Source organism: Camarhynchus parvulus, chromosome 4A (genome assembly GCF_901933205.1).
Source record: "Camarhynchus parvulus chromosome 4A, STF_HiC, whole genome shotgun sequence".
Classification (NCBI taxonomy): domain Eukaryota; kingdom Metazoa; phylum Chordata; class Aves; order Passeriformes; family Thraupidae; genus Camarhynchus; species Camarhynchus parvulus.
In genome coordinates, this window is record NC_044600.1 from 11,907,994 (window position 1) to 11,935,964 (window position 27,971).

General features: G+C 47.4%; 1 protein-coding gene across 2 annotated transcripts; it reads right to left on the bottom strand.

Annotated features, from left to right (window-relative positions):
* Positions 1–883: 883 nt before the first annotated feature.
* PASD1 (PAS domain containing repressor 1) lies at positions 884–27,527 on the bottom strand. 2 transcript variants are annotated; one of them, XM_030967594.1, is made up of 20 exons: positions 27,433–27,527; positions 25,999–26,055; positions 24,526–24,680; positions 23,734–23,825; positions 21,857–21,946; positions 20,658–20,778; positions 19,040–19,153; positions 18,263–18,381; positions 16,659–16,741; positions 13,018–13,124; positions 12,081–12,228; positions 9,895–9,976; positions 8,340–8,463; positions 7,527–7,636; positions 5,889–6,047; positions 5,199–5,402; positions 4,150–4,355; positions 3,499–3,591; positions 2,836–3,046; positions 884–1,613 (listed from the first exon to the last, which is right to left on the bottom strand). In XM_030967594.1, exons 2-20 carry the CDS (start codon positions 26,028–26,030, stop codon positions 1,443–1,445), a joined length of 2,421 nt encoding a protein of 806 aa, XP_030823454.1. In that variant the 5' UTR covers positions 26,031–26,055; positions 27,433–27,527; the 3' UTR covers positions 884–1,442. The 2 variants fall into 2 exon arrangements, with proteins under 2 accessions (XP_030823454.1, XP_030823455.1); XM_030967595.1 differs by having other exon boundaries at positions 1,443–1,613; positions 19,040–19,150.
* Positions 27,528–27,971: the final 444 nt, after the last annotated feature.

Consider the following 27,971-nt stretch of genomic DNA (forward strand, 5'->3'; position numbering starts at 1 on the left):
GGGCTACTGGCAGCTGCTTGTGCCAAAAGCCACCCCACCAGTAACATCAGGAACACCAGCTGCTGCAGCGCTGCAAGGGCCCAGAAACAGGCTTGCAGAAGGAATAGAAGGAAACAAAAAAAAACCCAAAACACCATATTAATAAAAAAAAAAAGGCAAAACCAAGTATTCTTCACTTAGTTTCAACAGACATTAGGAACTAAACATTAGGAACTAACTCCTCTCTAATCCTTGCTCTGTCTGCCAGCTAGAGCTTTACTGCTCTGGTCCTAACTGGTCCTCTACTCCCTGGTCCTAACTAACCACTGCCTTCACTGCCTTGCAAAGTTTATAGTAATGGCCAAACCCATCTACATTTGGGCTCTAACAATGCCCAAAGTTAGTACTCAGCTACTAACACTCCAAAAATGTACTTTTAAATGTTTCCTTTGGAAAGACACAAACAGTAGGGACACTTAACTATACACCCACTGAGGAATAAACTGGCTTTTCAATTCATAAATATAAACTTACAGTTAAAAAGTGACAATTACAAAAATACAATTTATTGCTGACCCTATGGGTTTGTAACATCGCGTGTTGTGATTATACATTTCGGGTTTGCCAAATTGAAATATGACCTAGCAAAACCACAAAGTTTGCTGTCATATGCTGTTCTATGCATGTTTGTTTTTATGAATAGAAACATTTACAACTACATCACTTGAAACAACAACAAAAAAAAAAGGAGTAAAGATTCTTTGTCCGTAACCTGAAAAATATTTGGCTACAGGGAGTAAAAACCATACAAATTTATCTTCACTTGTTAACCAAAAATAAAACACAACAAATATTGAACTAGCTGCGATGTGAGCTGGTATAACAACAGTAAGAAATTCAGGCAAAAGTGGTGTTATGTAAATTAGCAGCATTATCCAAACTCCTGGAAAAAAAACCTGCGGGACTGAGGTATAGAAAAAGGAAAAAGAATTCACAATGGACCTACTACAGCAAAACGAGTTATGTACACGGTAATCCAATGGTGTCCTGTGGACTGGTACAGTCTATGTGCTCCAAATGCTGGGCTTAAATTCACAGTGACTTTCAGCATTGAAGTCCTGAATGGAAAAAGGTTTTTTTCCATTGCAAACTGAGCTCCATGATGGCCTGATACCTGCCCTCCCTGCAGCAAAAGGCACCACTCCCAGTGGCACCACGGCACTGGGCCAGGGCACACCCTGCTGCTGGAACAGCATCACCCAATACATTCCATGCATCTGGCTGCATGGCAATCCCCCCAAACCAGGCCCCTGCAGCCATGCATCCCTGTCAGAGACATCCATCCCTGCAGGCACCACCTCCCCATGAGCCCGACCTCTCCCGAGCCGTGCTCCGAGGGCGTGCTCTCGCGCGCGCCGGGCGCGGCAGCTGCAGCCGTGTGCTCCTTGTCCCCAGAAGTGACCTCAGGGCAGCTGCATCTCGGGCAGGTCAGGCAGGTTGCAGGGCTGACCCTGTGTGTGGTGGCTCTGCTGCTGTGGGTGCAGGAAGTAGCTCAAAGGGTTCTGCTGTGGGGCGTGGGGCGGCTGGAAAATGCGCTGTGTCGGAGCCCCAGGCACCAGCTCAGGACCCTGCATCTGTTGGGAGACACAAACCTGGGCAGTCAGACCTGCCCCAGCACCCAGCTGTCCCTCTCTGCTGCAGGGCTGATGCTGAGACTCATGCCCCAGAGTGTGTGCACCAAGCCCTAAACTTGGTATGAGGGTATCAGCTGTGTCCCTCAGGATGCTGCTGCTGTCAGCAAAAACAACAATGCCTGGAGAGCACAGACCCATCTGTCCTAACAGGCTCCTGGGGAGCCCAGCAGGAATGGAGACCTCCAAAAGCTATTTGGAAGTACAATCTACAGGATGTGAAACTTTAATCTTTCTCTAGAAAGATCTTCAGACAACCAAGGAAGAGGTCCTAGAGTAACCATGTACCCATGGCTGGTACCTCAAAGACCTGGACTTGCTGTTTCACCCCCTGTTAAAGGCACTGTGTCATCAAACTCTGGTTTACTGTGGCCCTGGAGCTGTTTATCTGTTCCAGCATCATCATTCTGCTGTCCACACTGCTGGTCCTCAGGACAGCAATGCAGCCCATGAGGACACACCCAAAGCAGGGACAGCTCCTTTCCGCATTTCCTGACAACAGCGATTCATTTCTCACTTTACATCCAGTCCTGCTGGGTGGCTGCTTTCAGCTGAACCTCCTCCTCTTGCTTTCTATCTTTGCCTGGAGGACTGTAACTTAACCTCTGCCATCCAGGCAAGGCTTGGAGAGTGTGTTACTGATGAATTATTAGTTCCAACAACCCCTTTCCCTGGTGGTGTCACTAGTTCAGCATGTACTGATATAAACTGTGTGCTAAAAAAACCAAAATCACCTCATCCAGACATGTGTGTTGTGAAATACCCTTTTTTAAAAAAGAAAGCTGTGATAGCAGCCAATAAAAACTTTGCTTTGATGAGATGTAACAGCAGGAGGCATGATTCCCAAAGACCTTTTCTCTCATCATTTTTCATTACTACAGCAAGCTTCCCACCAGAGCTCCTCTGGATGAAAAGCTGTGTTTGAAAAACTGGGTATTTCTTCTGTGCACTAAGTGATAACAGAGTTTGTTGGAAAATATGGCCTTGAGCAGGTGCAGAGTCAGCCTGGAGAGGCTGAGCACCTGGCTGTGTGGAGATACAATGGGAATAGAGGATGTGCAATGGCCCTGACCAGGTTTGATCAGCCAGATAAGCCCCATTCCCTCCAAAAACCCCAACCCACCCTAAACCATCCCTGTGCCTCCTCAGAAAGCTGCTCCAATACCTGAAGGTAGAGGCGGTGCTGCTGGACCTGCTGCTGTGGCCACTGGTGCAGATGAAGGGGTGTGCTGGGCTGGTGGGAGGTGAAGCTGGAGTGTGGGACAATGAGGGATGGGGAGAAGATGGGCGGCAGGGCTGGAGGCCGGGCGGGGCTGCAGGTGGATGGCTGCACCTGTGCTGCTGGGGGAGCCAGGCTCTGCTGCTCTGCAACAAACCTGCCACAGGGAGGAAAACCAGGCATGAGAACGCACAGCCAGACCCTCCCTCAGAACGGGCACTGGGGAGCCCAGCTGCTGCAGGAACCAGCCTGGAGCAGGGCTGCTCAAACCATGCAGCCCCAGGAGGGACCTGATTCCCCTCTGCCCACAAAGCACAGACTGAAAATAAAGGTTTTTAAGGTTTTACATTTTCTCCATGTCTTGGTCAAGCATTTTATGCTTTGCAAAAGCCAGGAAATACTTAATTTTTAAATGCACTTCATTTATCATAAAGTTCTTTGTAATTAAAAAATATTCTCATCTTTCTCCTAACTGGATAAACTTTTGTTTCACTTCAGACTGAGACTGTTTGTGTTTGTGTGACCAGGTACAAGTTTTTGCATGTCTTTTTCAGTGCCATAAAGTGTCCTGCTAAGAACTGCAGGAAAATACGGGCCACAGAGACTCACTTTCCTTGCTGCCTGCTGGCACTGCTCTGCACGGGCTGGCAGCTGCTGTTGGCTGTGGGCATCATGGCTTGGATGGACTGATCCAACAGCATCCTGTGGGGGAAGGAAAACAGGATGGTCAGGGAAGGGAGAGGTCCAGGGTCCATGGTCCTGTCAGTCTCTAGAAACAATTCATTGAAAATCCTCCATGAAAGCAAGCAAACCACTACCTAGGAAACAAGCTAATGAAATAGGATGCTTCTTATCACCTCACAGCTCTCCTGTGAGTACTTGCTGAGAAGATTGGGATTGTTGAGACTGGAGAAGGCTCCAGGGACATCTTATAGCACCCTCCAGTACCTAAAGGGGCTGAAAGAGAGCAGGAGAGGGACTTTTGGCAAGGGCATGGGGGACTGATTTTAAACTGACAGAGGGTGGGGTTGCATTAATTTATGGAAATATGGTGAGAAGAGGATTTAAGGCCCCTGATGACACAGCAGGAAGTGCACAGCACCCTGCCTGCCTGCACACTGGGCTCACCCCACAGAGGGAACATCCTCATGCTGGCTGTGGCAGCCCAAGCCCTGAGCCCAGCCACGCCTGCCCTCCTTGCTGCCCAGGTACTGCTGTTCCTGTCACCACCCCAGGATGGTCCCAGCAGGGCTCTGGTACCTGAGGCTCCTGTCCTGGCTGTACTCAGCTGCTGGCTGCCTCTCAGTGCTGTCAGTGGGCACCTGTGCAGCCACAGTGATGGGGTGAGCCTGGGAGAACACCATGGGGCTGTTGTAGAAGGGCACTGGGATGCTGCCCTGCCCTGGCACACACGTTTGCTGGCCTTGGCTTCCTCTCACTGGGGGCTGCTGCTTCTGCTGCTGTACCTGGAATGAAGACAGAGGCACCCATTTAAGTTTTAAAGCTCCCTAGTGGAAGGATAAAATAACCACTCGCAGTGGGCAGATGGGAAAAGGAGAAGGAACAATAGGATATTTTCCCTGAACACAGCAGTAGGAACAGTGTATCTATTCAAGACCACCAACCCCTTTGCATTTATTGTCACTGCAGGGCAGGTGTTGGCATCCCCAGACAGTCTTTTGAGAAATTAGAACACAAGGGTAAGGGCACAAGGCTTGAGAAGAGAACAGCTTAAGAGGGAAAGTGCAAATCTGAAGTCTCCAAGGAAAATATCTCATCAGTCCTTTAAAGCAGCAGTGTTGGCTTTTTTGTTTTTGAACAACTCAAGTCTTTCCCATCTTAATAGTGGATTTAGGTCTAGTGGTGACAAAATTGTTTTTTCAAAGCTGCCTTGCAAGATTCCTCAGACAGAGCCAAAGTAATCTTTTAAAATGATACCTGCTCCTGTGTTATGAAACCACAACTCTCACTGGCTATGAATAATGAGCACGGTGTTGATGAGAGCCCAGACCTCCCATTCCATCCTCCCCAGGCACCAGGAGAGCTCCAGCACTATCTGGGGTTTAAATGCTTTTTGGCTACCTGGTTTTTATTTTTACAGTTGAATGTCATTTGTGTCAGGAGACACCTGGTTTTTATTTTTACAGTTGAATGACATTTGTGTCAGGAGACACTTGTTCACAAGTGACTCCTGACACAAACTCCTCAGCGCCAGCTGCTCAGTAAAACCAGCACAGAGAGGATGCAGGGGACCGCGGCACACAGAAGCCAGAGAAGCGGATGATGAGGACAATGAAGCAGCCGGTGACCTGGGGGGCGGTGCCACAGGGGTCCCTGAGGAATGGCTGCGGTGACAGCAGGTGCGGGCTGCAGAGCTGCTTTGTCCCCGGCAGGGCTGGCTGCTGCGACTTCTTGGCCGTGCTGTGCCTGGGCGTGCCCTGGGGCGGCCTCCGGGGGCTGGGCTGCTGCACGGCGGCGTTCAGGATGACGGGGATCGGCTGCTGCATCAGCATCTGTGGGGGAGACAGGCACAGGAGCTGCTGGCAGGAATAGCACTGCAGCAGCAGCAGTACCTCTAAATCCAGGGGCAAAATGGACCATGAGTAACAGAAAATCAGATGTTGGCTTGTGTCAAATATTTATTCAGAGCCAGGAATGTTCCAGCTCCATTGTGCCTGCTGTGTTTTGCAGGAGTGGCAATGGGGATCCAGCAGCACTAACCAGACATGGAACCACCAAGCTTTTTTGTGCATGGGAGACTTTGGATTAATTTGGGATTGCTTTTTTAAAAGCACAGAAATTACTGATTCAATACTCAGCCAGATATTGACATCACTCATCTCTTGGGAAACACCACTCCGACATCCGAAACCAAGTTACCAATTTGTCAAGAGTTCATTCCCAAAAGCTTTTGCCACAGACAATTTTGTTACTGCTCTGTGTGCTCAAAGGAAAAGCAAATGTTTGGTGAGTTTGGGGGCACCAGGGGCAGCAGGTACCTGCAGGTTGGAGTCCTGCACGAGCTGGAGCTGCTCCTTGATGACATGGAGCTCCTCTTGCTGTGTTTTGATGTCAGCCTGCAGGATGCGAGTCCTCTCCTCCAGCTGCTCTTTCAGCTGGTGCATCATCCCCAGCTGGGTGGGGAAATGGTACACTGGCTGCAGAGAACAGAAAACAGGGACCACATGGTAGGACCAGTCCCGCTACTCACATCCATAGCAATGCTAGATTCAGAAAAATGGCTGCTTTTCAGCTTTTGCCATAAAAAATACAATGCTGACAAAAAATGGCAATTGCATATTTAACCAAATGCCACTGTAGCTCCAGAGCAGCAGCACATCTGGCTTACAGTGCCTCCCTGCAGGTGTTGGGCTCTATAATTTCTGCACAGATGAAGTGTCTATACATGGGACTCTCCTGTCCCCTCAGGATAACACCCTGCTGGTTTGGGCCCACTTGTGTTTTGGGGCAGACACTGCATCCAAACCCTTGTCACACCTCCTGGCTGGGCTTTCAGTTGTGCTGCTAATGATATTTGGCAGATGCCAGGCCCAAGATAGGATGCAATCCACCTGGGGATCCATTCTTCACACCTACACTGGCCATTTTCAATCTCTGTTTTATAGTCTGAACATTTACTGCACTGACATCAAAGCCCTGTAAGGGCAGACCTTGTCATTATGGTTTATGACTCATTTTTCCTGGGGTTTTTGTTTTTTTCTTTTCTTTTCCTGGCCTAACTCAAACCTTCCATGACATCCCCTTCCTCTACTAAAACTCTTCAGCATTGTATCAGCCTGTAAGTAGCTGCTAGAGATTTAGGGAGAAGCCTTCAGCAGCCCACAACACTTTTACAAGTGTAAACCTTCTCTTATGCTATTTCTTTGGGTGTCCCACCTGCTCTCTCTGCTCACTGAAATAAGTGGTTGCAATAAGGTTGTTGCAGGTAAATCTCAGCAACAGAAAGGGCACAGAAACCTTGTCCCCAGTCTGGGATGAGCCAGCAAGGACATGAGGGCAGTGAACCAAAGCCACCTAGGCTGCCCTGCTGACAGGACACAGCAGTGCACTGGACAAAACCAAAGCACATACCATCCCAGGGTGCTGGGAGGGCACTGCCAGCTGAGCCACGGGGTGCTGAGAGAGCTGCTCACCACGGGCTCGAGGAGGGGCTATGGCCTAGAAATGGAAACTTTGCCTTACTGTAGGTCCATAGCACCTCTAGTGCAGAGCTGGTGCTTTAACAGCTCATACCAGGGATGAGCAAGTGCAGGGAATTGGACAAGGATAAGTCTGAAGGGAGAATTTAGGTTCCTGCATGCCCCTGATAATTCCAAGTCCTTGGTGTCAGCACCCATTTTGGATAAAGGCCACCTCACATGTACAAACGCCAAGAGAAGAGGGTCGGTGGTGAGAAAAGGCATTTAGCTTGGAAAAGGCATTTAGCCTGGAGGAACAAACGGAATGCTGGAAGAAGGCAGCAGAGGAGCCTCTGGTGTCTCTCCATGGCCCTGCCAGCCAGCGGTGCTCCCCAGGAAGCCCCAGCACACCCAGAGTGTGGGATCCAGCATCTCCGAGGGTGAGATCAGCGCTTGCTGTGCTCATTTCCCCGCAGCCTCAGAGGGCTCGGCACTGACCTGGGCGCTGCCGGGCGCTGCCAGCCGCAGGGCCGCCTTGTCCCCCGCAGCCCCCGGAGCCCCCGGCCGCGTGGGGGTGCTGGTGTCCGTGCGCCGCATGGAGGACGTGGCTGCGGGAGAGACATTCACCGAGATACAGCAGAGCCCTGCCTGGGTATCCGGGCTGAGCCTGAGATCCACCTGTGCACATGGGCACTGACCCCAACAGCGCCTCAACCTGCCCCTCTCTGGTCCCTCGGGCTCCCCACCTGACTTGCTGGGTTCCCTCCTGATGCTAACCCCCTATTCAGCCTGCCCTCCATGGGTGTATCCAGATGAGATCAATCTCCCTTCGGCAAGAAAAATCCCCTGAGTTTCCTACCTATGACCCTACACAGGGCACTGCAGTCATCTGGCAGCCTCCCCAGGGCGAGGAGGGCACTGATGGGAGCTGGGATGAAGCTGCCAGCAAGGCAGGCATCCTTCCGTGCTCCTTCTGCTGGGATTTCACATGAGAGACCCCATAATAAAATGATATTATCCCAATAAAACACTTTTGTCAGTGAGCTTGGTTCAATCAAGCCAGCGAGTCCCCTCTTGTCCCCAGAAGCACAGCAAACAGCCGTGATCCTCGGCTGCCTCTGTGGCTGCTCTGTGACTTGTGACACTCGGCTCTGTGCTGCTCTGTGACTCGCCATGACTCGCTGTGTCAGCCCCAGCGCTGCGCATCCCCCTGCCACCCCTCCCGCCATTGGTCACTGCCAGCCCAACCCCGGCATTCGGGAGGCTGCTCCGCCCTCCAGCCCACCCCAGCTGGGCTGCCCCGGCACCTACAGGTGGAGTCGGACAGGGTGGTGTGCGAGGAGCGCCGGGAGCTGTGCGAGGACAGCGACACTCCCTCCCGGCTGGCGTCCTGGCTGCTGCCGCACTGCCCCACCTCCAGGTAGCTGCTGTGGCTCTGCGGGAGCGAAGCACAAGGGTGAGACCTCAGCAGCAGGGAATGGCCCTGGAAGGGACCTCCGCCTCCTGGAGCCCTTGTTTGCCGAGAAACCCAGCACCTGGGTGTGCACACCAGCAAACCCTGCCCGCCCGGCCCTGCTGCGCTCACCCCAAAGCCCGCGGGAGCCTCGCTCATGGCCGGGCACCCAGCCGATGGCACCCAGCAGCACTGGAGGATTGCTCCTCCCTGGCACTGCTGCCCATGGCCCGAACTCTGCTGTGCCCACCTCCACAGAGCTGTGGGTAACGGGAATTTGCTTTTGACAAAGCAATTGACAAAGCTTTTGTCAGCCTCCTTCTGCCCGATCTCTTCAGGGATGTCACAGCTGGCTGGGGGTGGTGGCAGGGGGAATGAATGAAGGTGGCAGGAGGTGCTCCCTGGGGAATGGTTTTATCCATGGAAGAGATGGAGAGAGATGACTGGGAAGGGACAGGGGCTGGCTAGAGCCCCAAGAGGACCTACAGCAAATGTCACCTGAGGGGGACAGGCACTGGGCAGTGCTGAGAGCTGCAATCCCACTCACTGCTCCCTGGGCAGCAGGGGCTCCAGCAGCCTGTTCTGAGCAGCAGAGGGGAACGGCCTGAGCTCCCATAAAATAATGTCTGAAAGGCAATGAGGCTGATGGAATGAACAACTACACAACAGCCCATTTGAAATTACTTTGATTGCTGGTCTTATTTGTAAGCTACAAAGAGGAGAAACTTAAAAGTAGTTAAAATGACCCTGTTACTTGGGCTGGTGTGTGGTGATGCCAGACTGACTCAAGGCATGGAAATTATTGCTCATGGAAGTTATGGGTCACAATCACTTGGTGTGATCCAGCAACTGAGCTGAAATCTAGGTAAGTGTTTTTTCCCTTGCCTTCCCATCTTCATCTGAGTACCAGTGATGAGCTAGCAAAGCAAAACAGGTACCCTGTGGTACTGCCCTACCCTGGGATCCTCTGTGCCTTGCTAAGGGCGGCAGGTACAGCAATCTGGCCTCCAGCTCCAGCTCTGCTTTTCTGCTTCTGAGCTGAGGTTTGTGTCCTGGTCTCAGAAAGATTACAGGGACGAGAACAGAGAATGCAACTGCTGAATTCACAGCTATTGTGGAATCAGAGAATATTTGGTGTTACAGACCATCTAGTTCCAATCCCCCTGCCATGGGCGGGGACATCTTCCACAAGATCAGGCAGTTCAAAGCTTATCCAGCCTGTTCTAAACCAGCATAGACAATTTGGAGCCATGCACCAGAAACCTTCTTAGGGCCTGCCTGAATCATGACCCAGTTCAAGGCTTGGAATGAGATGGCAGTAAAGAAAATGGAGAACAGATATTTCCCTCATATTGGTAAGCTATGACTCAGTTTGGTTTAAACATCTCATTCAGCTGTGAAGGAACGTGGTACCTTTAGAGAAGAGGATGCCAGTTCAATTGATGACTCTTCGAGGCCAAGATCTCGTCTTCTCTCAGCCCGAACTTCTGCGTAACTACAGCAAAAACAAAAAAACCAAAAAAATAAATCCCCCAAAAAACCAAAAAAAAACCAACCAACCAACCAATCAACCAAACAAACAAACAAAAAAACCAAAACCAACAAAAATTTATTTTACAGCTTCTATGCAGGTATCCTACCACAACAAGTGTACATTCATTTTCAAGTATCCTTTTTTTTTGCATGGTAGCTCAGTGATCCGATCCCTGTGACAGTGCCTTGGGCAGGTCCCTCCTTCTGAGGGTGCACAGAACTGTACATGCATCAGAGTTATCATCCTGCACTCGACTGGAAGCTCCAAATACAAACAGGCAGCTACACAAGTGCAATGTGAAGTGCAGGACCCCCTACAAGGTGCCTCTAGAACTGTATATTTTCTTTCCTTCCTTTTTTCCCTCTGAAATAATGAAATATTTACAGTAACAAATGCCCCATGAGCCCCCACTGGGATAAATTGGAGAGGATGTTTCAAAGACTCTCTGAGTGCTCATGCATCGTGGGCACTGAGAGGTGCCAGACTTCAGGGTGATGAAATATTAATGAGCTGCAACCTTTGTGGGAGGCAAGAGAAGCTGCTGAACCGACCTCACTTATATCATTGTGGTAATGAATTTTCCTGAAAGAACATTTTAACTTCTGTGCTTCAATAACATATTTTAAGCCTTAACTATCTGAGACAGAATTGAACTTCAAAACCTATTTAGGACTACATCATTAGGTTTAAGAGGCACTGGAAGCAGAAAGAAGAAACAAGTTCATGCACAATAAATTCAGCCCTTAAGGTGAAGCTGAATCCCCTGAAGGATGGCACAAGTAAGACAACTGAGAAGTAATCTCTCTGTGTAACATTTGCTTATGTTAGCACTTCATATGTAGTTTATACCACAGATCACAGAATCAGAATCAAGAGAATTTGGGTTGGAAGGGACCTTAAAGATTATTTGGTTCCAAGCCCTCTACTGTGGGCAGAGCACCTTCCACTAGACCAGGCTGTTCAGGGCCCCAGCCAGCCTGGCCTTGAATACTTCCAGGGATGGGGCAGCCACAGCTTCTCTGGGCTTCCAGTGCCTCACCATTCTCACAGGGAAGGATTTCTACCTAAGATCTAATCTAAACCTATCTCTGAGAGTTTAAAGTCATCCCCCCTTGTTCTACAACTCCACAATTCCTTCTCCAGCTCTCTTGGAGCTCCCTTAGGCACTGGAAGAGGCTCTAAGGTCTCTCTGGAGCCTTTTCTTCTCCAGGCTGAACAACCCCAGCTCTCTCTTCCTGTTTTCACAAGAGAGGTGCTCCAGCCCTCTGAGCATCTTCATGGCCCTCCTCTGGCTCACTCCAACATTTATTTCACATTTACTAGTGTTTGCTCTCCCAGATGTTTGACAGGAAAAAGAGGGGGACCAGAAAAAAATTCATTCTTGACACTACAAAAATACTGTGAGCAATAAATTTACTCAAGTTAATAGAGCAAACCAGTGTGTCACTATTTTTTCAAGCCCTTCAGAAAATACATTCTTGCTCTTCACATGGGATTTTTGAGATGGCTGTGGTAATCCAGCAGATTCCCCTTCAGAAGGTGCATTCACAGAGCATCCTACACATGCACTGCCTTCCAGCACTCAGCACCAGCAGCTTCCCACTAGGGGGGGATCCAGGGCTGGTTTTGGGTGAGGAATAAGGCCAGCAAGCCAGCAGCTAACTTCAAGTCATAAATATTTAAAGCTCTGATCAAAAGGTTTTGTAGGAGTTATATGATCTCATTCATGCCCAGAAAGATATGTCTGATTCCCAACAGCTTTAATTCTTTCTGTGGCTATGTCATCAACTAGAGACAAAAGGGGAATGTAACACACCAATAGATTTGGCCAAAGCTGGCTTCCAGGCTTTTGGCTCAGTTGCCCAAAAAAAAAAAAAAAAAGAAAACAAAAGAGTAAATAGAAGACATATTCCCTGTTAGAATAGTTTCATTGAATTACACATCATTTCATGTGTCAGAAGACACAGCAAGGCACACTGAGCATGTTGGTTAACATGAAACAGAACTAGAAAAAGCAGTGGCTGAACACTGAGACATAACACACTGTGAAGAGTTTGGTGCTTACCTAACTACCAGATGAGTGCAAACAATGAACTCAGGCTTGGAGTTCCACTGGTGGTAGGTGATGTAGTAGTGAGTCTGCAGCCATATCCACTGCTGCCCTTTGGTCAGGAACCTATAGTAACAGGATTTGCCTTTTCCAAACTGCATCACTGTTTAACAGAAAGAGAAAACAATTTATAGCAAAAGGGGATTTTATGGTGCAATTACAGCATCCTGCTTGCTCCACTCTCTGGGGTGTCCTTGTTTCCTTTGAGCAAAACACTCTCAAGTGGAGATAGCAGAGAGACAGACAGTGTCCCCAATGAGAAACCTGTAAGTAATATTTCTTCATGGACCTTTGGTGTTCACACATTAGCCTGAACTTGACTCTTCTGCTTTGTTGTTTTCCTTTCAGATTGACCAAACATGAGCCATCTTCACCCACAGGGAAACTGCGTTCAGTGCTTTTGTATGTAAAATAATTCTGAACCTCCAGAAGCATTTTACTAATGAGTAAGTGAGGTTCACAGCACCTAATTGCACAGGGAGGTGATCCAAATGATGCTCTCAGAAGGTGCTTAGGTGAGCTGAGCCTCCTGGTTAACCCCAGAGCCCAGGGGAATGGCAAGACCCCGTGAACTGTGACAAATCAACAAAACTCACAGAGCAGAGGGGGGATAGTTCTGACTCCCAATCTTCTAATCTCATTTCATTCTGAGACAGCTTGTGCTCAAACAAGGTATGTGTCAATTTAGGAAACCTGCACTAACAGCTCCTGATCTGAGGGAATTCTGCAGATTCCAACCTCCCAGGTAAGTGTCAGCTGTGACAGTCTGACACGGACAGGAGAGTTCCTGCATGTTCCTGAAGAAGAAGCCTTTTGCAGTGACAGTAAAAGGCTTTGCACAAGTGACAAAGGAGATCAGAGACAGACACATTGCAGAGGCAGGGCAACTTACAGTGTTCATGGCACCTAGCAAGAAGCTCCAGGTCATCTGCGTGGTAGTAATCATACCCTGACGTTCCCAGAACCTCAAAGGGCAAATATCCTATAATAGGTGGAGCCCTAGAAAGGAAGCAAAGGGCAGAGAGTGAGCACAAAACTTGACTCTGACATCCTGGCAGATAAGCTGTGATACAGCAACAAACACCATCACTCACTTGGCAGGGAAACCTGGAGTGGGTTTTCATCTAGGCAGTGATGCATTTTCATATACAAACCAAAAAACTGACAGCGAGGGAGAGGTACAAATTGGGAAAATGAAAAGGTGTGTGTTTACTGTTCCACAGCCTATTCATTATGTGGGTGTAGAGGAAGGCATGTACATATGTGAGTGACTCAATTCATTAAGGATGCTTGTGAGACACAGCTTGAGAAATGCTATGGCTGATCCTGCACACAACAACTTGGAGCCAGAGTAAAATTATCCAGTAGGTTGGATGTAAGTGTCACTGGGGAGTAACTGGAGAAGAGAGAATAAGTGGGAAGCTGCAGCTTGGGAAAAAGTAATTGCTCCCCTGGAAAAGCTTGGGAAACTACAGCCACCAAAACTTCTTGTGCTGGTAGTGCAGATAGCAATAGGCATGGGGCTGATTGAGGGCTGTTTGTGCTTTGGTTGGTAGAGAAGGAACTGCTGAAGGATTTAGACAGGCACATTGCAATGACTTACCTCACTATTCTGCTATCAATTCTAGATTTTCCTTTTTCTAGGCCAAACATGAGACTTTTTTAAAGCAAGTATCCTAACACAGCCTTCACCAGAGCCTGATAGCTTATGATTATGAAACAACACTGAAATGTGGGGAGAAAACCACCAGTTTTGTCTCTGCTCCCGTATCAGCCTGACACTCTCCATCTCCCAGAGCTCAGGTCCAACCCTGCCTGCACCAATTCAAGCACTCAGGGAGGCAGGACCTGTGCTAATGTGGCTGCAGGATGTGCTGATAGTGTTCACCTGCCAAGTTCAGTGTGTTTCTCAGGAATAGGGCAAAATAGTAAATGACAGAAGATGGGGCAGGCTGGAGGTGATGGTGCCTATCAAACCTGCCTCTCCTGCTGCCCCTCTCCTGGTCAGCTGAGTGCTCCTAAGGAAGAAGGCCATAAAGTGGCCAAGACTATGAAGAAAAAGCTATTTCAGTGTATTACACATCTCAGTCCCAAGTTTCTTTGTTATTACTGTGTGAAATTCTCTCTTGGCTGTGCCACATTTTTCCCCTTGAGAGGCACAGTGGGCATTGGTTCTTCAGCCACAGAGAGCCCATGCAGGTTATAACCTCCCTCCTCCCCACAGCTGTGGCAGCCTGGCACCAAGGAATGGGGGAGAAGGACAATCTGCCTAACAGCAGTGCCAGGAGGAGCACGGTGTGAGCAGGAGCTCCTGAGTCTCAGCACAAGGGGTCAGCTGGGAGAGCCAGGCCTCCCCTCAACAGCAAATTCCCTGGAACAGAATGTGCTGAGCACACATGTGGTCTCTGTCACAATACAGCTTTATTTATTTAAGTAACTTTTCATAGCACTCTGTTCCTTTTCCTCATGTGACCCAGATTTCTGTTAATGATGATAATCTGTGTATTTATTAAAATGTCCTTGCTGTCTCTTTGGCAGAATGCATCACTGTTTCTCCTACTTTTAATAACATGCTTATATTCAAGACAGTAGTGTCTTTCAGATGCACATCAGATAAACATTTAAGCTGATCAGGAAATTATTATGCTTTCCTGAATATCACCAGAGCTCTTCATAAAAGAAAGAAACCACAAAATGCTCCTCATCTGTCATTTAACAAGGAGATGCCTTGTGGAGCAATTTAAAAGTGTCTTGTTAGCTCAAGTTCCAGTCCTGAGATCTGCAGCTTGCTGTGCAAATGGGAATGCACAGTCTTTAGAGAGTCTTTTGGGTGCAGTCTTTTAATAAATGAAGGGAAAATAAGAACACTACCACAGTGCAGAAGAGAAACAAATCATTATCAAAGTTGATGGGTTTCTCTTCCTCTACAGATATTTACATAGAGACCCAGAATACAGGTTTTCCTATCTTTCTCATGTTTATCTACATCTATGGAATGTTTTTATTGCATCTATCTTTACTCTGATTTGAATTGTGATAATGACAGCAAAGGTCCTGATTCCAGCTTCTGCTGGGAACCCTCTGCCCTGCTGTGGCACACCTCAGTGTCAGGCAGCCTGTGCTGATGCAAATCAGCAAAAACAGCAACACTTCCAGTGTCCTGCAGATTGCACTGGAGAGAGCTTGGAATCAGTGATTAAATGAGACAACTCCCACAATCTCCTGCTCATTCTTGGGTCTGAGCTCACTGCTTGCAGCTGGATCTGTCACAAACTCTGCCTCAGCATCTGCATCGTCTTAATTTCCTCTCAGTAGCAATGGCCTCCTCTCTGGGGATATCAGAGGGACTGGAGTGTCTGCAAGCACCCAGCACAGAGATTCCTCTCCGAGTCATAACCCACTTTCATCAAAAGACTCTTTGACAAGTTTCAAAGTAGCTCCTACTCAGCTTTTTCACAGGAGTTGCTGGGACACAGCCCTGAGGAGAAGCAGCTCACTTCATCAGTGATGCGAGGGGCTTAGGGCTCTTTTACAAATCTTAACATCAATCAGCTGATTCTAAAAATGTGCATTATCAGAGAGGCCAATATAAGTCTAACAAAGCCACTCCAGCAAGATCTCATCTGAATTAATAATTATCTGACTGTCCCAAACCACACATAACCAACTGTAGGGGTGTTGCAGGGTCAGTTCCTCCATGCATCAAGGTATGATGTGCGGCACACAGCTTCTGTTCTATATAAATGAAAGTTATTACCCATTTTTATTTGCTCTCTTTCTTTCTTGCTCTAAAGGTGGAGATGGTATTTAGACTTTTTTCCTCACCAATATTTTTTCCCTTACACCCTTATTTACTAGTCTTCTGTTTTTACTTTGCACAGCTCACAAGGGGTGGGAAAATGAAGAGGGTAGGATTTTACAATGTGCTTATGCACATATGTCAAATACAGAGAAGTGAGAGAGTGAATAAAACCCAGCAGCTTCTTTTGAAGAAAATTAATCCTAAATTAAGCAGCTTAATAAACTGGTTCCAGTCTGTTTCATTCACCCAAGCTGAATTCTAGCCCACCATATTGCATTGTCAAAAACTAATCTACAATTAAATAATAAAATACACTGTTTTTTATTTTGGTTTTAGAAATTCTATCCTTTCTCAAGCTGAAAAGTCAAAAGTTTATTGACACAGCAAAAGATTTAGAAGGATTCCTGGGAGCTGTAATTGTAGAACAGAGGAGCTAAACCAATATGGGGAACATATTGGGACCCACACTGCTCACTTTCAATGACTTATTATCTTGGTTAGGATTTTTCTAGACATTCTAGACATTTTCCATGGTTTCTTACTTGCCTAAAATATGGAAAATAGTGAAGCATTTAAGGATGCCTAATAGCTAAGCTCAGAGTACAGCTACTCACTAAGCTGCATGTAATTAGAACTATTCCATTTGGGATCTCAGGCAATAGGTATACAAAGTTTTCTATTTTTAAAGTAAAGTTTATTTATTCTCCAGTGACTAAACCCAAATCTCTTACCTGTGGTCCAAGAATAAAAACTTCCATTCTAAACTATGCCTCGATGTAAATTCTTCACACGGCTCTTCAACATTGCAGAGCTCCTGCAAAAGAGTGGGTACATTCAGACATTTAATTCTGTGAAATGACAAAAGCAGCCTGCTATCAAAACCTAGCATGCATCTTGCTGATATAATAAGCCATAGCAAAATACAGTGCTTTTAAAGCACTTGACTTATTTTCCTCTAAGGAATGTGTAAGACTTGTTTTATAGATGCATGAACTGATGAAAAATGGCTGAATGGTTTACCTTGAGCTGAATTTCAGAGCAAGGATAAATAGTCAAAGAGTCTTGTCTTGCACTCTAGGCAAAATTCCCCAGCTTTCTGCAAATACTGGTATTTGAATATGGATAACAGCTCCAGGTCCAGCTGGCTAATGGCCTCTTGAGCAAGCAGCACCCAGGGTTGTTATCCCTGCCATCAGCGCCACGGGACATTCACAGACCAGCAAGAGGCCCTGACACACATTGTCAATGTTTCAAGATGCAGATCCTTACACAAAGGCGTGGTGGATGCTGGTCTTTGAAGGATGCAAATTCCCAAGTGGTGCAGCCGGTCACCTTGTCCTGGAGCTTCCCTCTGAGACACCCCACCACAAACCCACCTCTTCTCAAGAGCAGCTCCTGCTCCATCCCTTATCTCTCCAAAATACAGACTTATGTCATCTCCCACTGCCAGATGTTGTGATTTCAGGGTTTACTCCAGAGCCCCGGATCCCTCTCTGATAATTCCCTGCCAGGTGTGTCAGTCACCTCTCCCTGCCCCTCCCTTGCCCCCTCCCAGCACTGTCTGTCAGTCCTGGCATTCCAGAAGGGCATAGAGTGATTGGCAGATTCAAAGGACGCCCTCTACCCCTGGGGGGCATTGGGACATCCAGGTGTCCTTTGTGCCTTAAGACCTCCCCTCCTGTCCCTGCTTGGTGGCTCCTGCCCCTTCCCGCCCCTCTCCCCGGGGTTAAACAGAACAGCAACCACGGGCTCAGGGAGTTCTGTTGGAGCTGGTGCTGCATTCAGAGGCCTGTGGGCCAGAATAAAGCTCTGGATCCAAACCCTGCATCAGAACCGACACCTTTCCTTCACCATCCCCTTAAAGCTTCTCTGGCAGAGGGAAACCCGAGGAGCAGACCCTGTTACAGGGGGAAGCTCCATCCCACCAGCACCAGAGCTCCTGCAGGCCTGGCCTTGTCTCCAAGCACCCAGCTGCAACACTCAGCCAGCCAAAAGTGTCTGTGGGGTGAAACACCACACCCCCAGCCAGCCCAAAGTGTCTCTGGGGTGAAACACCACACACCCAGCCAGCCCAAAGTGTCTGTGGGGTGAAACACCACACACCCAGCCAGCCCAAAGTGTCTGTGGGGTGAAACACCACACACCCAGCCAGCCCAAAGTGTCTGTGGGGTGAAACCCCACAGTTGCCACTGTTTGGTTCAGCACCAAGGGCCAGACAAGCTCAGGTGCGTCCCTCTGGCTATATTGGTAAATACTCCAATACCCAGCCACAGCCACGTCCCCTCTCCCCCACCAGCCCTGTGCTGCCCCTGCTGCCGTGGGTGCTCAGGCTCACCTTGAGGAACTGTGGTGTGACCAGGCGCACGGTGGCCACCAGGCAGATCTGCTCCTCCGGGGCTGACCGGAAAGCCCGTGCAATAGCTGACTCAAAGCCATTACAGGAGGGTGTAGGCACTAGGAACAACCAGACAGTTTATTTAAGAAGAAGAGGAAGGAGAGGTTTCTTCTCATGTTAAGACAGGTACAGTGACTGGAGAAACCCAGCAACCAGCTCCTGCTGCCCACAGGCTGATGCCACCCTGATCCACGCTGGTGATATTTAAAGCATGGCCCTGTAGGCTCCAAGGTACACAGCTGTAACCCCTACCCAGGGCAGCTTTGTATGACAGCTCAGAGCAGCTCACAGTGTGCAACTGCAGTCTCCTTGTCAGTCTTTCTCCAGGCCAACATTTGCAAGATTCAGGATTTTACAGGCACCTCAAAGTACTTAATCTCTGTGAAGTGTCATTTCACTGCCACAAGTGAAACAGAATACCAGATTTTACTGGCTATTTGAATAAGTAGGCTGCTTTACAATTGGCAGTGGGTCCAACAGAGGCATTTTCAGTCTGGTATCAGCTTTAGGCACAACATGCAGGAGAGTGCACTCTTCTGATCAACAGACTCCCCACCACTTTTGTATGAAAAATATATCCAATGTACACACAGCTCATTCCATCCCTGACAATTATGGGGCATTTTCAGCAGAAATAGAGACTTTAAGATGCTACAGGTCAAGACAATTTAAAGGAGAGAGGTGGAGAGACAAAGGTAGGCTGGAACAGTAACTTACCATGAGTAAAATATTTGAAATCCACTACAAATTTCACATATTCATACATCAGGGGTTCATTTGGATCTAAGCTGCCTCTTGCTAAATGGCAACAAAATTCTATTTGTTTTTCTGCTGAAATGAGAGAAAGAGAGAGAGACACAGACAATGTTATTAGAAGTCTGCACTTTAGCTTGCTCACATTTTTAATTTATCTACCAAGTGGTATCTGAGCACACCCTGCTGGGAACCTTCTGATACCCAGAAGTAAATATATAACTACTAGGAGCAATTATCATCTGTTTCTGCTTAAGGAAATGTATTCTCACCCTTTTTTCCTGTCTTTGCAGTACATCCCAGTGAGCTAAGTGTGAAGCCCTGGCTGCACTGGCCAGCAGGATTTTCCCCTGACTCCGTGGATGTAGGATTTCATGCAGGGCAGTTACATGGTATTGCAGCACTCTGCTCTGGCACTGCTCAGTAGGACCAAAGGGCACTGAACTCACCCTAAGCCCTTCCATTAACAGTGGAGGGCACTGTGCCAAGCTCTAATCCAGTTTTCTGCCCCAAGTCTGAACTCTGTGGATTAGACCACATGGCCTCCAGCCTGAGGGGAGCCACCCCCAGGCAGAGCATCATCAGGGCTGCTCAGAGCACCAACAGGCTGCTCAGAGCACCATCAGGCTGCTCAGAGCACCATCAGGCTGCTCAGAGCATCAAGAGGCTGCTCAGAGCACCATCAGGCTGCTCAGAGCACCATCAGGCTGCTCAGAGCATCAAGAGGCTGCTCAGAGCACCAAAAGGCTTCTCAGAGCACCATCAGGGCTGCTCAGAGCACCATCAGGGCTGCTCAGAGTATCACCAGGGTGCTCAGAGCATCCTCAGGGTGCTCAGAGTATCACCAGGCTGCTCAGAGCATCATCAGGGTGCTCAGAGCACCATCAGGGCTGCTCAGAGTACCATCAGGGCTGCTCAGAGTATCACCAGGCTGCTCAGAGCATCATCAGGGTGCTCAGAGCATCCTCAGGGTGCTCAGCTCCCACTGGTGCTCGTGGGGCAGCAGGAGGGGAGCCCAGTGCTGCTCAGTGGCTTTACCAAACCCACTGGGAAAGGCGTGGGGGCTCAGCACAGGCTGAAGCATTAATTAATGAAACTCAGGTGTTGCGAAGATGCTGCTGCCTGCTCTGGTCCTGGGGACATTTTCTGAGGGAAGGGGACATGGGACAGCAGCCAGCAGTACAGATCTAGATGAACTGTTCAGATAGGAAATTGCTTAAGTTACCTTAGGGCTTCTCTTGTGTCCTGAGACATGCAAGCTTCCTAAGAAAACTCTGCCAAAACTGTTTGGGATTTCTCCAAATTTTTTTCCCTTCTCAGGGTTAGTCTAGTATCCCATCTGGGGAAAAGCATCTACCATCCAAGGGGCAAAGCAGATGGTAAAACAAAGACTGTCCTGATCAAAGAGCAAGTACTGGGAGCATATAGGAACATTAGAGATGTGATGCACTAAAACCCACAATGTGATGCAGCAAAACAGAAGTGGCAGGCAAGAGCCAGCTGGAGAGCTCTGTGCAGACTTCCCTGGGAGCTGTTCACCTTTGGCAAACTTCTCTGACTGACAGACAAGAATGGAGCTTACCATTCAGAAAATCAGCTGCAACAGGATCTGTCAGGAGCACATGTGGAGAAAGTAGCTTGTACACCTCGCTCTGCTCCCCCTCAGGCAGAAAGTTCAATATATTTTGGTCCACCAAATCTGACTGATACAAAAGAATGCTTTGTCATGTTCAGCAGTACAGCCTGACACAGCCACATGCCTTTTCACCCCTCAGCAGAGCACAGACACTGCTGGTCTGGTGCAGATGCCCAAGACAAGGAAGCCCAGTCAATCTGCAGATGGATCTGGAGCAGAATGTAGCCCTTAGACTATTTTACCCCAAGATTACTGTCTATTTGCAAACGGTTGAATGAGTCCCAGAGGTTGCCCTTCAGTTCAGGCAGATACAGGCTGGAGAAGAAACCCTGGTACCACAGGAATGTAACATGATGAGAAGTGAAACATTTTTCTTTGAAAGCAGGACACAGTAGAAGGAGAGCTCCTCCCTACACCCTCCACTTGTCTTCTAGGCTGAACATCTGGCAAAATCAGCTTGACCTGCCAGTGATTCAGTGCTCATCAACCCACATATCCTGATTAAAGGGGTTCTACCAATATGTCAGCACAGATTTGTTCTTTGCACACATGACATTCAGGTAACTGTGTGGTCCAATTTTCCCTCATTTAGAGCATCCTTGGTGCTTCATGCTTGGCACCAGATAAAGAGAAAAATGTTTTTGAGGGGCCAAGCTGAAATTTCTGCACCTGACAACTAGCTGGTTTCCAGAAGTTCTCCCAGAAAACTCTGAGGCCACACATTTGTTACTGAAGACTGTGGGCTCAAAGTAGAAAAACCCAATGTCATTCAAAGCGCACAGATTCAGTTCTGAAATAATATTTACATTACCTAAGAAGAGCTCCAGCACTCATTTCACAATCATAAAATTTTCCATTAACCTGGTGGGTCAAACACCTCCCAGACCTTTAGATGGATAGCCAAGTGATGAGCTATGAGTACAGTGATTTTGCATAGTTGGGGTTTTTTTAAGCTAACTCATAGACCCTGGGAGAGAATCTGTTATTCACAGGAACTTGAGAAACTCCACAAGAGTTTGTTGGTTGACCTCCCATACACAGTCAGTTCCCTCTTTGGTTGGACAAAACCGATCCCCAGCCCTGCACTGACTGATTTGCACTGAGGAGGGGAATGAGCCTCAGGGTATTGCATGGTCAGAACTTACCGGTAAGTGTCCCAGCAGAGATGAAACACTGTCAGATACATAAATAATAATCCCATCAGTGGTAAGAGCAATGAGAAAGCCATCCAGTGCCTAATGATAATAGGCAGGGAAAAAATAAAAAGGAAAAAAAACAAAACAGAATTATGCAATGGAAAAACTTAAAATATTTTAGATTCACTGATTCTTTAGTGATGCTTCTAACAGCTTAAACCTAGCAGAAATTAATCAAAGAAATGACAGTTCAATGTGGAAAAATAAAAATTACACATGCTGTCTAATTCAACATTCTTTTTATATTCTTATTTTCTCATCCTCATTATTATTAAATTGACTTGTATTTTTCACCCAGTGAGTATTTATTTAACATGAAGTGAGACAGTGATGCTTAGAATTTCAACACCCACACAATCCTGCTGACTTCAGTCACTTCATTATGTGTTCTGAATTACACAATAGTTAACAAACTCAGTGCGTAAGGAGATGTCAGATATCATCATGGCAAATCCAGCTTTGTGGATGGATAAGCAGAGACAGAAAAATTACAAAATTATGTATTTTTAGCAGTTTATGGACAATATGAAAAGGATCTAAAGCCTTATTTATTTTAAGGTTAGTGACAAAACAATTTTAAGGCTTGTTCTGTTTCCCCTTTCTCATTCACAGTGGTTTCTGTCCCAGAGTCAAACCTCTCTGTCCCTTTTAAGTCACTGCCTGTGCTCTTCCCCTTGGATGTTGTGTTCTCCCTATTCTTCACAATATCTCCTTGTACCATTTATGCAGTGTCTGTCCTTATTCTTCTCTAACATCAAGATCTGGGAGGTTTAATAGCTGGTCAGCACTGTGCACAAAGCCAGCTCTTCTAAAGACACTGTTAGGCTGCTCTGCAGCTCAGCTACAGGGACCAAAAATGCAGCATTCCCCATCTCCCCCACCTCACTGCCACACTCTGCCTTTGCTCAAATTGGGTCCACTCTGGAAAAACCCCACTGATTTTAAGCAAACTGTTCAATGGCCTGCCAGAGTCCAGCAAGGCAGCAGTTATTACAGAGCTTGCTCTCCCCCACCACTTCCAATCTAAGGGGGGAATTTGTTTGGATTCAGCTGGAACAAGCTGGCTTGTTTGGCAAGAGAGATTCCCAGAAAGAATGAACAGACTTTTCCAGAGAGGTGAGTCATGGCATCCTGATGAAAAGGAGTAACTGAGACACAGCAGCACCTCCCAGCTCAGCCCAGCATCCACCCTTCTTTTGGTGGGGCAAAGAGCAGCAGCTGCCCACGCAGGGCAGGAGATGTCCCTGCCAGAGGAGCCTGCAGCACAGACCCAGGGCAGAAATGTGGGTTTGGGGGATGTTTCTAGATCAGCACAGCATTTCAGAGGTGGGAGTATGAGAGCTGTTTTCCTGAATGCACTTCAAGGCAATTCAAGCAGAAGAGGCAGCACTGCCATGGAGAGGACAGCAGCGCACAGGCAGCAGCTGCAGAGGCAGCACAGGCAGTGCTGCCTGCCTAGTGGCATGTGGGAGGAACAGAGCTGCTCTGCTTTTTTCAGGTCCTTTCAAGTTTTTCCTAAAACTGCCAGCTCTAGCGGCTCTTCTGAGAAAAGGAAATTCTCTTTTTCCTCTCTCACCAGGCCAAATCTGGGCCAAATCAGCCTTGATTCCCAAACGAAAAGCCATTTATCTACAAGGAGAAGCAATCTTATTTTTAATTCTGTGTCTGCAAAACATTTAGTTCAACATTGGTCTCTGTCAGGTTTGCATTGTATGTGCCAGCAGAGTAGAAATCATTAACATTGGGACCTACAGGTGAAAAAGAACTGTATATCCCTGAACTACTCCACTGAACTGATTATTTCTCACTAATCAATTTCTTCTTACCTCTAACATCAACTGGGTGAACTCCTCGTTGCTAAGAAATGAAGGCTTCCAGTCTTGTCTAATCTGACAGGCTTCTGTCTGTGCTGTGATTTCTTAAAGAGAAAATATCAAAAAAGCAACATGAGTCATGCTACTTGGACTTTTTTTTCATTTTCAAGTAAGATTTCTTTAAAGAGGTTGTTGGAGGAATAATCCTTATATCATTCTTCACACAAAGCCTTCTTGCATGCAACAGTCATTTTCCATGCTATCATAATACAAATGCATTAGAAATCAAGAAAGGGAAATGCTGACATTTTAGGTGGCCTGAAGATAACCTTAAAAATGAAGATCAATGGGCTAATTTTAGAGTAGTAGAGCATTCCTGTGAGCAAAGGGTGTCTGCAATTCTGGAGCTGTTTCACAAGCTGCTCTTGTGAGTGCCCAGGCAGCAGGACAGGCTTCTCATCTCCTAATCCAAGAGACCTGGGAAGATAGCATAGAACACCCTCTCCCCTGACTTTTGTAATGGGTGCTGTTCCTCAGCTTTTCTGTTTGAGAGTGCAGAAAGCAGTGAGGGTAATGATGTATCCACAGTAAAAGGCACACAGCACTGCACCTTTGAAAATCTGTCTGTGTTTAACTGGTCAGCAATGCATTCAGGTCTAGCCATGTCCTGAGACCAACTGCTGTCCCGTATTCTGCCCCTCACTCAGGCTCATGTCCTCTCTGGGTGGCACCTGAGATGCTTGGGATTTGCATTTTCTGGAGGAAGCTGGCTGCTGGGCAGCTGCAGGGCCAGCACCCCAGTACCTTTCTGTTTCTGTAGGAAGTCGATGGTCCTCTGCAGTATTGTGGACTTGTCCATCTTGAGAGGGTGGCCGTGGCCCTGCAGCATGGTGCAAAGCTCTTTGATGAGGACATTGAACAGGTCTCTCCTCTTCTTCTCAGATTTGTTGCGCGATGCCCTGGGGACAAAACCACAAATGCCACTCAGCAGAATGAAGGACCTACAGCACAAACCAGGGCGAGGTATCTACCCTGCCCCAGCAAAGCACTTTAAACACCAGAATCTAAACTCTGCTGGGAATGTTTATTTGTTTAAAATTGGGCTTGCACACAATGATTTTGCTGGTAGCAAGACTGAACTCACCAGCAGCAAGGAACACCTGGAGGTAACACATATTTGGGTTCATTTGGGAAAGATCATCTCCTGATATACATTTCATACATTTCAGTTCCCACTGTTTCAAAAACAGTGATAGTGAAGGTGTTATGGGACAAATTCCTCCAATAAGAGAAAAGTGTGTTCATGCATATTCATGTTTTGCTCACTTAATTTTTATGACCTTTTGTTTTGCAGTTAGTACACAAACATATAAAGGTCTGTGAAGGAAGGAATGTGAAGGATTTCTCTGATTTGCACTTGCAAAAGCAGCTTATCAAGAGACAACACTCTGCAGAGGCAACTGAACTACAGAATAAAATCTTGTATGTGGTCTTGAAAATCTACTGCTGTGATGTATGAGACTGGGAATGTTACAGGTCTGGCTGCAGAACTACAACTAGTTTTCAGTTCACAAATCAAGAATATTTATTAGGCTTTCCCCCTCCATTAAAAACATTGAAGGAGAAAGCAAACCCATTTAGTTCCTTCCAAAGTTTTCTTTCCAGTGCTCATATCTGAGATAACACTTTTCATACAACCTCTTCCAGCAGTAATTAATTTGCTTTACAAGTGTATTCATGATGATGCATACTTGCTGTGATCCAGACTGAGGGTGGTATGCAGAAAGCATTTCCATTCATATTCAGGTTGGCATTTGGATGTTCTCAGATCCAGCATTCACAGCCATCTCTGTTTTGGCACTAGTGTACAATGACTAAACAGAACTGAGCCAAAAGTTTCTATGACAGAGACTAATTCGGGCCTGGGCTAAAGCAGGACTGCAAAGGGAGCTCTACCCCAGGTGGGCAGCACTGCTTGATGCCCATAAAATCACAGGTCAGGAATCCTGCTTCAAGATAATAAATAACCATGGGATAGCACAAGATGCTGAGGGCACAGCAGCGGAATTTAAGGACCACTCAGCCAGATAACCCATTGTAGGGGTGGCCAAACTCTGTGAGAAGCCTGAACTTAAATTATGTTGCTTGTGGTCAGCTATACACAGCCTGTAAACTGTGTGGGAGCTTTGCCTCTGACATCAGTGGGGTCAAGTTCATTGTCAAGCACTGGACAGCACAGCATTTACAGCTCTCCTCCAGGAGTGCACCCTGTCATACCTCTTTGCCCTGTCCTTCTCATCTTCATCCATCAGTTCGTTTACACAACACAGGGCTCTGCAAGGGAAAGACAGAAGCACTTACTGAGACACATTCCTTATCTTGCTCAGAATGTCAGAACATGGAGTGTAGTGGTTTGTACTTAAAGACCTCCTGGATGTTTCAATCTTCCCTTTCCCAAATTCCACTCTTGGTATGTCTTTCCTTGCTTGTTCAGCCAGCTACTGAGGCATGAGAAGTGAGACTGCTGCTACATGCCCAAACATCCTCCTACAAGGACTTTAAAGGGAAAGATTAAAAGCTAGCAGCCCGTCAGCCTGCCCCTGTCCTGCCCTCTGAGCCAGGATAGGGAATCCTGCTGAAGCACCCATCTCTGCACAGGAATCAGCATCTTCCTGGCAAATGCAAGAGCAAAAAAGAGAGAAATCTGCCCTGGTGTCTGCAGCAGGCAGCCCCACAGCTGGTCCTGTTCTGGGAAATCACAGAAGTTACTGGTTGATTTCAGTCACTGCCCGCCCTGCTTGAAACATATCTGAGATTTCTTTTCAGTGGAAAGACAGAGGAGAAAGAAACTGTGCTAATCCCCTAAAGGATTGGCATTAGGCAACAGCAGCAGCATGTTATCAGGATATCTAAGAGATGATAGATAGACAGGTTCATCCAGAGCATCCTGCAGCCAGTGACTGCTGCTTGCCATGCTGGACTGCTCCCACATCATCTGAGCTGTGTCCTGGGATTCATACCCAAGGCTTCAATTTAAAATATCCTCCTCACCTGGCACTAACCAGGGAAGGAGAAAAGTGGCAACAACTCCCAGTAAGGACACAGTACTCTCAAGCTCCATTAAATGATGGAAAATTCAGCACAAAGGTAACTTCTTCACTGGTGACTTGCTTTCTGTGACTCAGATGGGCTGAGTCTGAGGGACAGGAGCCAGGGAGGTGCAGGTGAGACAGCTGCTGTCACTCCACACCACATTGCCCAGGTCAGCTTTGCTGGATTGCCCTTCAGACACCTCCAAAGAGGAAATCACACCCATCCCCACCATCAGAACCAATCTGCCCCCCATCTCCGCCGAGCACTTTCCCTGAAAAACACCCCATGCTGCCCAGAACTCAAAGGGCATTTTTCAATAGGTACATCCAAAAGATTTTCTCTGTTTAGAGACTACTCCAAGCTCAAACAAGTTGGTAGCTATAAAAATAACACAAAACAGAACCACCCATAACTGTCAGGAAGTCAAGGATGCTGCTCACAGCAACAGCCACAAAATTTTATCCATCCTTCCCTGCTCCAGGGCAAGGATCTCCCTCCCTGCAGATGACCTGGGCAGGAGATACTGTATGAATTCCTTTGTTATGAATGCACTCCATAGAGAGGGAGTGGTTCTCACTGCCTGAGTCACCAAAAGCTACAAGCCAAATTAGAAATTACCTGTTCTATTCCTCAGATTCATCAGTCCAGACTGACAGAGTGGGATTAGCACTTCTTATCACCATGTAAATAGAGACGGAGAAAAATTAACCCTGGAAGGAAAAGCAAGTCCAGTTAAAACACAGTTGCAGGTAAGACAGCCTAGACAGCTGCAATCACTTCAAGCTGAGAAAAGTCTACCACCACAAATTAGAACCATGCTCAAGTATGACCAATGAAAGCTCAGCAAAGCAATGGGAGTTGGACCAAGTTCTTGGGCTCCTGGCTCTGTGGGCACCACCCACTGCCACAGAAGCCACCCTGGGAAGGCCAATGTGAGCTCTCATGTCCAAAAAGCTGTGTGACCCAGCAGGCTGGGAGAATGGCCCCACTGGCCAGGAGCCACTGAGGAGCAACTGGAGTTCTTCCAAATGTGACAGTACACCTGCTGTGCTGTGAAAACCAGAAGTATGACCTTAGCAAACTTAAACTCAGTGCATCTGCTGTGTCTCTGCTCTCACAGCAGTGCCACCCCACTCATGCTTTACTCCAGTTCAAAA